Raw genomic sequence first — 12,318 nt, 5'->3', positions numbered from 1 at the left:
TTGACAGGATGGGTCATAACAATTCTGTCATCATAAATGATGATACCTCAATTTAAAAAAGATACCAAAGCTGTCCTCGTTCAAGTATGGCCATAACTGGTGCTGATGGAAGGATCTATTTAAGACATTCATTAAAAAAAAAATACTGAGAAGTAATGCTGGCACTGTAGCCGGTAAGTATAAATCTGAACCATAAAACTTTTATAACCAATCTGATAAGGTTTTATTCCACCTATTATTGGTTGACTGCAGTTCAGGTGCTTCATTTCAAAGTTCAGAGCCTGTTGGTGATCATATTTCCTTTGAGAAACCTTCAGCACTGTCATGTTTGCATGTTGTTTGGCTTTCTGGTAGAAGCTGCTGATTAATCTCAACTGCACTCACTGGCTTCATGTGGATTATTTTCACCTTCAGATGGTAACGTAACAAACTCTTTATCACTTTGTCCAGTATTTGATAAACAGAGAACAGTATGGATGGTGTTAGAGATCTGATGTGTTATATTTGTGATTGCATTGGTTGAAAAAATTCAACAGGTGTGAACAAGATGTGCCCTGTCCTTGAACCACAGAGTAATAAGAGAAATGGACCCCAAGTGCTGGCTCAATTGGCTTTTCCTTTTGACTCCATCCTCTAATTCAATTCTGAGATTCTTCTTTGAGCGGCTGTCAAATTCTTCATCAGCGCAGTGAACCCTGAACTCATACCATCTTATAAAGTCATTAAGGCTGCATTTATAACAGAACGTTTCCATAAAGTGAGAGTGAACATATTTGAAGACAGGGTGATAAGAAGTTATAAACTTTGTTTTGTCTGCTGAAAGTGCAAAGCCGGACATGCTCACTCCAGTGTCCATATGTCCCAGAGGGGTGGAGGCAAATTGTGGCTCAAATTTAGGGTGAGGCATCGACCCTGCTTCCGATCCATCCTCCCTTCTGCCCTCCCTTTCTTCTCCTCTCTCACTGAGCGCAGCTTTCTCACAGAACTGGCCTCCCATGAGGTTCACAGCCTTTCTGAGGATTGAAGGGTCCTGACTGTATTACTTTAGGAACCATGTTAGAAACCCCTGCAGATCCAAATGGAGAAAGTCCTGAATCTATACCCTCTTTGAGCATGAAAAGTCAGTGTATCTGAGATGGTAAGAATTCTAGAAAGACTGTGGTCGAGTCAGTCTAGGGTAGCTTTGCTGGTTTACCTCAGAAGAGAAAGATACGGTTCTACATCTAAAAATGTTTTGTACGCTAAAACTTAAATGGAACCTGGTTTTAAAAGTCCATCCTCCAACTTGCAGCTTTACAGGCGGTACTAAGTGTAGGGATGGGTACCTTTCACATTTGAAACGATATGGTACCGATGCTCTGTACGTGGAAATCGGTACCGGGATTAAAGGGTACCAATTTTCTGTACTTTTTTGGCTGTATGTGGTAAAAAATATCAATTTGTTCAATAATGAAATATATATATTTTTAATTTAACATATTCCTTCTTCAATATATAACCTTGTAATGATGTGTTCATGTCCAGTATGGAAAATTACCCACTCTTCCACTCCCTCAAAGTCACAAGGATGCATTTAGGTACCTAAACATGGCAACTTGTGATTTCACGTGAATCGGTACCCGGTACTTTTGACAGAATTCGGTCGGTACCTTTAAAAGTACCTAATTTGTCACCCATCCCTAACCAAGTGGCAACCTCTGACTATGAGACATAAATCCAACGCACAAGTGCTCAAAACTGAGGTTCCTCAAGTGTCCACCTGAGACTAGCTCTGGAAGTACCTGAAACTACATACACACCAATTTGACATTTTTTAAAGTTATTTTTGGGCTGTTATGCCTTTAATCAGAGAGCTTGGGACAGTGGATAGAGTCAGAAGCAGGGTGAGAGTGGCGAATGACATGCAGGAAACAGATAATTTTGGTCTGAACTTTTCCATCCGCACACTGTTTTGGTACTCAGCAGTTTAGAAGATATTCATATGGCTTTACCTTACACTAGCTAGAGTAGACTAGAGTTTGGCATTTCCCACACGGCACCAGGCAACCATAGGCTTCAGGAACAGAAAGAAGACGTGCATCACCACAAAATAATCCCTTCCTTTGTTCCAAAAAGTTCTGATACTGCAACACAACACTCGGGGTACTTAGCCTTTAAAATATGTCAAATTATTAGATCAACATTTGTATGTATCCAGTAAACTGATACTCCAACATAAGTCAGATCTCTCACTGACTCTGAGGTTCCTCATCCATGTCCTGACAGGAAGCAGGTTTTTCAGCTGAGTGGCTGGAGCTGAACTCAGGTAACTGGTTTTGGGTCACGCTGATTCAATGCTTTATTATTGATTTTAGACTTTGACCCTGAAATAGGAAGAGTGTGGCAGTGTCCTCAGGTAAGAACTGATAAAGGACAATCGGCTGCAGCTTCTCTTGTTTGTCCTTTTCAGGTGTTGGTGTATCATTATTCACACTCAGGCTGTGCTGTAACTGGACTTTGCCAGATGTCTTCAAAGAGAAAGTCTGTGTTTGAATCTTTGAAGTTTAAAGATGGATCACAACCATCTTTTAAAAGGTAAGAATTTTGAAATTTAGTGAACATTTCTGTGAAACTTGTTTATGGAGAATCACAGAGTTGAAATCCCTCTGAATGACTGTTCAATCAAATCTCTGAAATTGTCTTTCATCTAATACTGATGCTTTTGTGACTCCTTCAGTATCAAAGACGAGAGACTAAACTCTCCTGAACCTGAACCAAGCTGTGTCTCCTTCAAAAGTGACCAGTCAAAAGGTCGAATGATAAAGTTCCAAGATGCACATCATCGTGATAATGATAGGTAAGATTAAAATATGTTTTTTGAGCATTTCACAACATTTAGTACATTTTAGCAACACATGTAGATGTTCAGTATTTCTGTATTTTAGTCTATTGTAATTGCTGTGTGTGATTCTGACAGTGACAAACATAGAAGACCAGACTCTCTGGGATCTGAACCGAGCTGTATCTCCTTCATGAGTGACCAGTCAAAGGGTCGGCTAATAAAGTTTAAAGATGGGCTTCAATCTGAGTATGATAGAGCTCCACTCTGAAAAAAGATATTTATCAGCACTTCATTGTGGAAGAATTTCACTCATATTAGTTTGTGATTCTGACAGTGACAAAGAAAAGAGAGAAATGTCTTCTGGACCTGAACCAAGCTGTGTTTCCTTCAAGAGCGACCACTCAAAGGGTCGACTTATAAAGTTCAATGATGGAGATCGGTATGTGCTTCCAAAATATTTCACTATAATGCTGTTTGTTGTGTAAAGGTGCTTAAATGAATTTGCTTATACTTTTAAAGTGGGGTCGTGTGAGTTACATATTGCACTGAAGTGTACTAGCTCACCTGATCTAGTTTGGATTTTGGATTTACTAGAATTTATCAAAGAAAGTCAATGACAAATTCAAAGTTAATTTTAATGGGCAATGTGGACTGACTCGTGAAGGTGTCAGTGTGTTTCTGCAGTAGATAGTATATGATCTGCCTACTTAAAATAGGGCATTATTTAGTTTTGTTGCTTCACTTTTAACCCTGTAGACCCACAGAGTGATCGGTGCCCTGCAGGCTGAAAAACACGTCTGTACTGCTTTGACAATGCTGGGAAAACAGACTTCCTGAAAACTTCTAAGTACAGTTTAAAAATTAACCAAGATATGATCTAGAGTCAGACTTTCACAAATTTAGCAACATTAGGTAGCAGGCTTGACCTTGTCTGCAGAAGGTGTAGCCTACCTTGGATGCCATTTCTTCTAATAGCTTCTCATTGAAGGGGCTGAGCAGACCAGTAGCAATTGTGGCTGGTACACTTCCTGGTAATAAGTAACTTAGACAATACATATTCCAAATATTGGCACATTCCTTTACCTCCAACTAAGATTTGAGCCAGCATTTTATGTGGACAAGTAATGGTGTTCTGGTATGTTTATTGTTGTCTGTCTCCTCAAGTGTAACACAGGAGAGACAAGACTCCTCTGGACCAAGCTGCGTCTCCTTCAAGAGTGACCAGTCAAAGGGTCGACTGATAAAGTTCCAAGACGGACATCATCCTGATGACCAAAAGTAACAAAACATTACATTGCTTTGTATTCTGCTGCACTTTAACTTGATAGTCATTGCTCGTGTGTTTTTATCAGTGTTTGTGATTTCACCAGTGTAAAACAGGAGAGACCAGGCTCTTCTAGATCTGAACCAAGCTGCATCTCCTTCAAGAGTGACCACTCAAAGGGTCGGCTGATTAAGTTCCAAGATGGACACCATCCTGATCATCACAAGTAATGAACTACACAAGTGTTTGAGTTTCTATCTAGATCCAACGGCAGTAAAACAGCATAAAAACATGGTTTGATCATTCTAATAGCATGGTACACTCAGCATGTATCTCCCTGTATGTCCCATGTTTCTATCAAGTTCCATGATATAGAATATGTCATTACACTTACGTATACTCACTTTATAATATTTGTTCCACAGACTTCAAAAGCAGAGCTCAGGGGTCCCTATTGGTCAGTCTGCCCAGAATCAAACGCATCTGGACTCCATATTCATGGTGAGTTAATGAGTTACCTAACACAGCTGCCACTGCTAACCAGAGCACACTAAAATATTTTTGTGTCTGAACTGGATCCTAATTATACTGCAAACATCCTTTTGAGTTCTAAGGTTATGGTAGACGGCGGTCTCACACAGGCTTACGCTGTGCCCTTTCTGTCTTCCCTGGTAATGGGAATACACACCAGCCACATTGCCAGGTGCAGAATAGCCAAGTCATCCATGATGAATTCCTGTCCTGCTCAATCTCCATGCAAATGATGTATCACTGCTTTGGTGTTTGGCAAAATTAGAGGTTGTGCGTAACTGATCTGAAAGGCTCTGACCCGACAGAGCTGAGACACAGCTTGAACGCAAGAGAGCAGAGCCAGTGAGAGTTAATACATTGCTGTGACCGAATAAAGATGGATTTGGTGTGATTTGGCCATTTGACTTCAACAGCAGAGTACTTCATTCACAAGCTAAATACTGAACCATCTTTGTGGACCAGGCTGCACTCTGTCACAGGTGATGACAGGCTTACAATTTTGAGTTCTACAAGTTTAGGTTTACTTTTGTTCTGTTCCAGACACTCGAGGAGAACATTATCAGTTTTGTCAGAAAGGAGCTGAAGAAGATCCAGAGAGTTCTGAGTCCAGATTACCCTGAATGCTCGGGGAGCGAGGGGGAGGATGATGATGAAGAGCAGAGGAAGAGCAGAGAGGCATTTCTGAGGATCACTCAGCACTTCCTGAGGAGAATGAAGCAGGAGGAGCTGGCTGACTGTCTGCAGAGCAGTAAGAGAACTGAATCAGATCTTAAAAGAAATAGTCCATCCTGATGCTTGAAACATTAAATTCATCAAACTGACTGTACCTTCAGATTTTCTTTATTCCATTTTTTTATTGTTCAGAAGCTGATAATCCAGAGTGCCGACAAAAACTGAAGTCCAACCTCAAGGAGAGGTTCCAGTGTGTGTTTGAGGGGATCGCTAAAGCAGGAAACCCAACCCTTCTGAATCAGATCTACACAGAGCTCTACATCACAGAGGGAGGAACTGGAGAGGTCAATGAGGAACATGAGGTCAGACAGATTGAAGCAGCATCCAGAACACCAGACAGAGCAGAAACAACCATCAAACAAGAAGACATCTTTAAACCCCCACCTGGAAGACCTGAACCAATCAGAACAGTGCTGACAAAGGGAGTGGCTGGCATCGGGAAAACAGTCTTAACACAGAAGTTCACTCTGGACTGGGCTGAAGACAAAACCAACCAGGACATCCAGTTCATATTTCCATTCACTTTCAGAGAGCTGAATTTGCTGAAAGAGGAACGGTTCAACTTGGTGGAACTTGTTCATCACTTCTTCACTGAAACCAAAGAAGCAGGACTCTTCAGGTTTGAAGAGTTCCAGGTTTTGTTCATCTTTGATGGTCTGGATGAGTGCCGACCCCCTCTGGACTTCCACAAGAATCAGATCCTGACAGATGTTACAAAGTCTACTTCAGTGGATGTGCTGCTGACAAACCTCATCAGGGGGAAACTGCTCCCGTCTGCTCGTCTTTGGATAACCACACGACCCGCAGCAGCCAATCAGATCCCTTCTGAGTGTGTTGACATGGTTACAGAGGTCAGAGGGTTTACTGACCCTCAGAAGGACGAGTACTTCAGGAAGAGATTCAGAGATGAAGAACAGGCCAGCAGAATCATCTCCCACATCAAGACCTCCCGAAGCCTCCACATCATGTGTCACATCCCGGTCTTCTGCTGGATCACTGCTACAGTTCTGGAGGATCTGCTAAAGACCAGAGAAGGAGGAGGGCTGCCCAAGACCCTGACTGAGATGTACATCCATTTCCTGGTGGTTCAGTCCAAACTGAAAAACATCAAGTATGAAGGACGAACTGAGACTGATCCACTCTGGGGTCCAGAGAGCAGGAAGATGATTGAGTCTCTGGGAAAACTGGCTTTTGAGCAGCTGCAGAAAGGAAACCTGATCTTCTACGAAACAGACCTGACAGAGTGTGGCATCAACATCAAAGCAGCCTCAGTGTACTCAGGAGTGTTCACACAGATCTTCAGAGAGGAGAGAGGACTGTACCAGAACAAAGTGTTCTGCTTCATCCATCTGAGCCTTCAAGAGTTTCTGGCTGCTCTTCATGTACATCTGACCTTCACCGAGTCTGGACTCAGCCTGATGGAGGAAGAACAAACTGCACCTGCAACCTCTAAACTCTTTAGGGACAAACCCAAAGCAAAACATCTCCATCAGAGTGCGGTGAACAAGGCCTTACAGAGTCCAAATGGACACCTGGACTTGTTCCTGCGCTTCCTCCTGGGTCTCTCTCTGCAGACCAATCAAAAACTCCTGAGAGGTCTGCTGACAAAGACAGGAAGTAGCTCACAGGTGACCCAGAAAACAGTGGAGTACATCAAGAAGAAGATCAGTGAGGAACTGCCTGCAGAGAAAAACATCAACCTGTTCCACTGTCTGAATGAACTGAACGATCATTCTCTTATTGAGCAGATCCAACAGTCCCTGGAATCTGGACGTCTCCGTTCAGAGAGACTGTCTCCTTCTCAGTGGTCAGCTCTGGTCTTCATCTTACTGTCATCAGAAAAAGACCTGAACACGTTTGACCTCAAGAAATACTCAGCATCAGAGGATGCTCTTCTGAGGCTGTTGCCGGTGGTCAAAGCCTCCAACAAAGCTCTGTAAGTGGCTTTATGAGGCATTTGAAGATTGTGCCTGACAAAGACGGATTTTGTATTTGCTCATCTCTATTTTTTTGTAGGTTGAGTGGCTGTAACCTCTCAGAAAGAAGCTATGAAGCTCTGTCCTCAGTCCTCAGCTCCCAGTCCTCCCATCTGAGAGAGCTGGACCTGAGTAACAACAACCTGCAAGATTCGGGAGTGAAGCTCCTATCTGGCGGACTGAAAAGTCCAAACTGCAAACTGGAAGCTCTAAGGTCAGAAGAGGCTCTCTGATCACTATGACTCTGTTCAACACAATTTGCTTCATTACAAGCAATATCAAAGTGTAAAGATGAAGATTTTTGATCATTGTGAATGTCTTTAAAGGTTTACACGTTGTGGCCTCACAGTGAAAAGCTGCGAAGCTCTGTCCTCAGTCCTAAGCTCCCAGTCCTCCAGTCTGAGAGAGCTGGACCTGAATAACAACAATCTGCAGGACTCAGGAGTGGACCTGCTTTCAGCTGGACTTCAGAGTCCACACTGCAAACTGGAAACTCTCAGGTTAGTAAGACACTCATAGTAAAACTAACTTAATCAGAATCAGTCTACTCACATAAATAAAGGCAATTTCTTCACCAAATCTCACAATCATTTACTAATGCTCTGCTTAAACCACCTAAATAGAAGATCAGGCTTTTTAAACACTGTGCATGTTCTTTAAGGTTTATAGACTGTAACATATCAGAGAAGAGCTGTAAAGCTTTATCTCCAGCTCTAAGGTCCCAGTCCTCCAATCTGAGAGAACTGGACCTGAGCAACAATGACCTGAAGGATGCAGGGGTAAAACTGTTGTCCTCCGGTTTGGAAAGTCCCCACTGCAGACTGAAAGCTCTCAGGTCAGATTTTCTTATGGTTTTAATTCATGCTTTTATGAAAAAATGGCAAATGGATAGAACTGTTCTTAATGTATGATTCTTACCAATTCCAGACTATCAGGTTGTTTGATAACAAAAGAAGGCTGTGCGTCTCTGGCCTCATCTCTGACGTCCAACCCCTCCCACCTGAGAGAGCTGGACCTGAGCTACAATCATCCCAGAGACTCTGGAGTCCAGCTGCTGTCTGTTGGACGGCAGGATTCACAGTGGACACTGAGGTTTAACCAGAAAGCATGAGTTCACATACTTTACTGCGCAAAGTGACGTTGATATGACGTATATTTAACGTAATTTTCGACGTGCAAATCAGGTCTCCTGAAGGTGCAGAATGAAAGTTTTTATTATGTCTTTTTTGGATGTCGTATGGAGGTTAGATTAACGGTCTGCATATGACGTCCAAATGCTGAACGTCATTACAACGTCAAAAAAGAGTCAGATTTAGATGTCAAAATTTGTACCTATTTTGCATGTTGCTCTATCTAGATATGGTCTTCGGTGGACTGACTGACGTGATCTACATGTCTCTCCGACGTCCGATGTTTAGAGGGATACAGCATTAAGAGTTGTACAACATTAGCTCCCACTATCTGCCCTGTCTCAAAGGCTGATTAATGGAAGCATATTATGCTAATGATTTTGAAGCTGCACTATGTCAGGGCTCAGATCCATCCAAACTAGAAGATGGGCTAAGTTGAAGGGGTATCTCCTATCAGTTTATTGAAGAGATGGTTTGAGACAGGTATGAGCAGCCCAGTCAGATTGAAAAACAAACAAAAAAAACACATCCTCATGCATATAAATCCCCCTGCACAGTTAGAAACACCTTTTAGCAGACAGTATGTATATTTCCAAATTCTCTTTCTACTCAGTTTGCAATTTCCAGATTAAGATTGGTGTTTAGTTTAATTAAAACCACTACAAAATTAAAACCTCAAATGGATTGGTTTATTATTCCCTCCATAGTCAGTGGTTAACACTACTTGCTGACATTGGTTACCCTCTGGAAGCCTCATTATGTTCAATTCGTCATATTCACTATTACTGGACGCCTTTTCACATTTTGCGATGAGCCACTAAATCGCTTCTTTGCCATCTCATACACCATGTGTGTACACCACCTAGTGTGGTACAAGGGAACTACACTGAAGTAAACACAAATCTTGTACACACAGGAACCCCTTTTTAAAAATCATAAATTGAGACAAATCAAGAGTGAGTCTTTGCTGTTTGAATATTTTCATTTTTCTCTGTGTCTCACCACTATCAGAAAAAGTGACTTAGATGAGTTTTAGCCTGTTTTCTGAGCGACACAGTTTCATGTTGAACTGTAGTTAAGACTCAAGTTGGACAGAAAATCATTCTGACTGTTTTTCCCTCCAGGGTGGACCATGGAGGAGAGCAGAGGTTAAAACCTGGTCTAAAGAAGTGTAAGTGTGGAATCAGTTTGACCCATGATGACCAAACAGCAGACTGACAGCTAAGAATGAAAAGTCTTAAGATGTGTGTGACGATAAACTGCTGCTGTGTTGTGTGTCTCTCTCCATCAGATTCCTGTGATCTCACTCTGGATTCACACACAGCACAAAAAGACCTCGTGCTGTCTGAAAACAACAGGAAGGTGACCTATGTGTGGTACAAGTCATATCCAGATCACCCCGACAGATTCAATAACAAGCCTCAGCTGCTGTGTGGAGAAAGTCTGAGTGGTCGCTGCTACTGGGAGGTGGAGTGGAAAGGGGGTGTTTACATCTCAGTGGCTTACAAAGAAATCAACAAGAAAGGAGGAAGTATCAGCTGTGAGTTTGGATCCAATGATCAGTCCTGGGCTCTCGTCTGCACTGACAAAGGTTACTCTGTTCGTCATAACAACAAAGAAACAAAACTCCGCATCTCCTCCTCCTCTGTCTCTGACAGAGTAGCAGTGTATGTGGACTGTCCTGCTGGCACTCTGTCCTTCTACAGAGTCTCCTCTGGCAGACTAACCCACCTCCACACCTTTAACACCACACTAACTGAACCCCTCTATGCTGGATTTGGGTTCTGGTCACATGGTTCCTCAGCATCTCTGTGTTCTCTGTCAGTGGGAGGGTCTCTTCCTCTCAACACAAACACTACAGCCCCAAAGCAATCAGAGGATCAGACTCTGGAGGATACTCAGTTCATGGACAGACTGTAACACCCATATAGTCCTACAAAATACTAATTAACTGGGGTTTTATTCTGCGCAGGTATTTGTGAGGTTTTAATAGGCACAGGTAACAAATCTAACCTGGAGGTGACCCAACTTCTCGCTCTTTTCAAACATCTCCTGTCATTAGAGTGTGATCAATAATGTAAAGGACATCATAACGTCCACAACATGTATACAGCAGGCAACTCTATTAATTTTTCATTCTGTTGAGGAATGTCTACAATTTAATTTCTTTTAAAGAAAACATAAATACACTGATATATGTGTGCAAAAGGAACTGTCTCGACTTATCTTTGTGTCATTTTGAACCTCAAGACAAGAGTCAGTGAGAAAAATGACCTTCACAGAGTCATCACCATCAAATCTGAAAACACACAGATATATATATATATATATATATATATATATATATATATATATATATATATATATATATATATATATATATATATATATATATATATATGTGTGTGTGTATATATATGTATGTATGTATATATACTACAGGAGACAAACAACCCACCAGTTCTATCTGTTTTTATGTGACCTGTCTGTAAAGCTGAAAATAAACATTTCTTCAGTGAAAAACTTTTAGTTTTCCTCACTCTTCTTTGCTCCTACTAATAGTTTTTTAAACAATGAAAGTTGTATTATTTTTTGCCTCTGCATGGAATAAATACTGATTGTACTGCTATAATCAGAATTACAAAAATATTTTACCATCATTTTCAAGTATCTTACATTTTCCATGACGCCATAGTTTGAACAACAAATGCTGATAGGAACCTGAGGTCACTTTACAAACGTATGAAAAAAAACACACACACATGCATACACTCAGTGGGGAGAGGGATGAGTGCTGGCTATACTGAATGCTTTGGTGAACAGGTGGTGTTTGAGGAGATTTTTGAGATGCGGCAGGGAGAGTGCCAGAGGGTGGCAGCAGAGGCACTGAAGGCTTGACTGGTCCTAAAATTTTAGTAAGTAAATCACAAGTTTAATTCAGTTTGACAAGCACTGGAGGAATAAGCTAATGATGACCTCATGCTTTTTGAAGGGAGCTGTCCCCCATTAAGTTTATTTTAGGCAACACATTCCTCACATGTACACTGCAGAAAGCACTGGGTAAATCTGTGTGGGTGATTTAAATGCCTTTATTGTCTGCTTGTTGACTACTCAGCTGTTTTGACCATATTACAACAACTGCTGTGATCGAAGGATGTATCTCTGACATGTATTTAAAATAATACAATACAAAAGACAGCAGTAGAGCTGGTGTAGCCAGTGAATATAAAACTGAATCATGAGATCTTTATAATCCATCTGATAAGGTTTTATTTTATCTATCAATGTTTGACGTCAGTTGTTCAGGTGGTTTATTTCAAAGTTCAGAGTTGTCCTGTGATCATATTTCCTTTAAAAAAGGTGAAGGTGAACACGGAATTTTTACTGTGTGAGTAATCTGACATGAGTAAACCTTGTGTAGGTTACTTTAATTCAAAACATTTGAAAATCTTTTCTTGATTTGATTTCTTGGGGATCATTTTCACCATCAGAAGGTAACGTAACCAACACCTTTTTTTATCATCTTTTGGTTAGCACCTGTTTAACCTGAGAGAGTGTTAGAGATCTGTTGTGATATTTTGGTGGCTGGATCAGTAAAACAAACTACAACTAGAGGGAAAGGAGGGTTTTATATTGGACCATACTTGAATCACAGACTAATGAGAGAGACAGACACAAGGGCTTGTAGAGATGTGGGTCCCTCTCACTTCATTTCACTTTTTACATTGTAACTCTATTTTATTCTCAATTTTGGGATTGTTCTTTGAGCTGCTGATGTAGTTGTGTATCTGCATGGAATCCTGAACTCATCCATTTAAATCATCAAGGTTGCATCTATAGCAGGACTGTTCCATAGAGTCTGAA

General features: G+C 41.2%; 1 protein-coding gene across 1 annotated transcript; it reads left to right on the top strand.

The window, feature by feature from the left end:
* The first annotated feature begins 1,053 nt into the window (after window positions 1-1,053).
* LOC141802340 (uncharacterized) lies at window positions 1,054-10,374 on the top strand. Its single transcript, XM_074685881.1, has 13 exons — window positions 1,054-1,120; window positions 2,043-2,089; window positions 2,739-2,836; window positions 3,986-4,099; window positions 4,511-4,586; window positions 5,157-5,364; window positions 5,481-7,284; window positions 7,365-7,538; window positions 7,651-7,824; window positions 7,986-8,159; window positions 8,252-8,416; window positions 9,579-9,625; window positions 9,746-10,374. The coding sequence occupies exons 1-13, from the start codon at window positions 1,054-1,056 to the stop codon at window positions 10,372-10,374; spliced, it is 3,777 nt and encodes a 1,258-aa protein (XP_074541982.1).
* Window positions 10,375-12,318: the final 1,944 nt, after the last annotated feature.

Source organism: Halichoeres trimaculatus, unplaced genomic scaffold (assembly GCF_033239565.1).
Source record: "Halichoeres trimaculatus isolate MK-OKI-2021-1 unplaced genomic scaffold, fHalTri1.1 fHalTri1_scaffold_13, whole genome shotgun sequence".
NCBI lineage: Eukaryota > Metazoa > Chordata > Actinopteri > Labriformes > Labridae > Halichoeres > Halichoeres trimaculatus.
The sequence above is the reverse complement of the archived record's forward strand: the minus strand, read 5'-3'. Positions and strand labels throughout refer to the sequence as shown.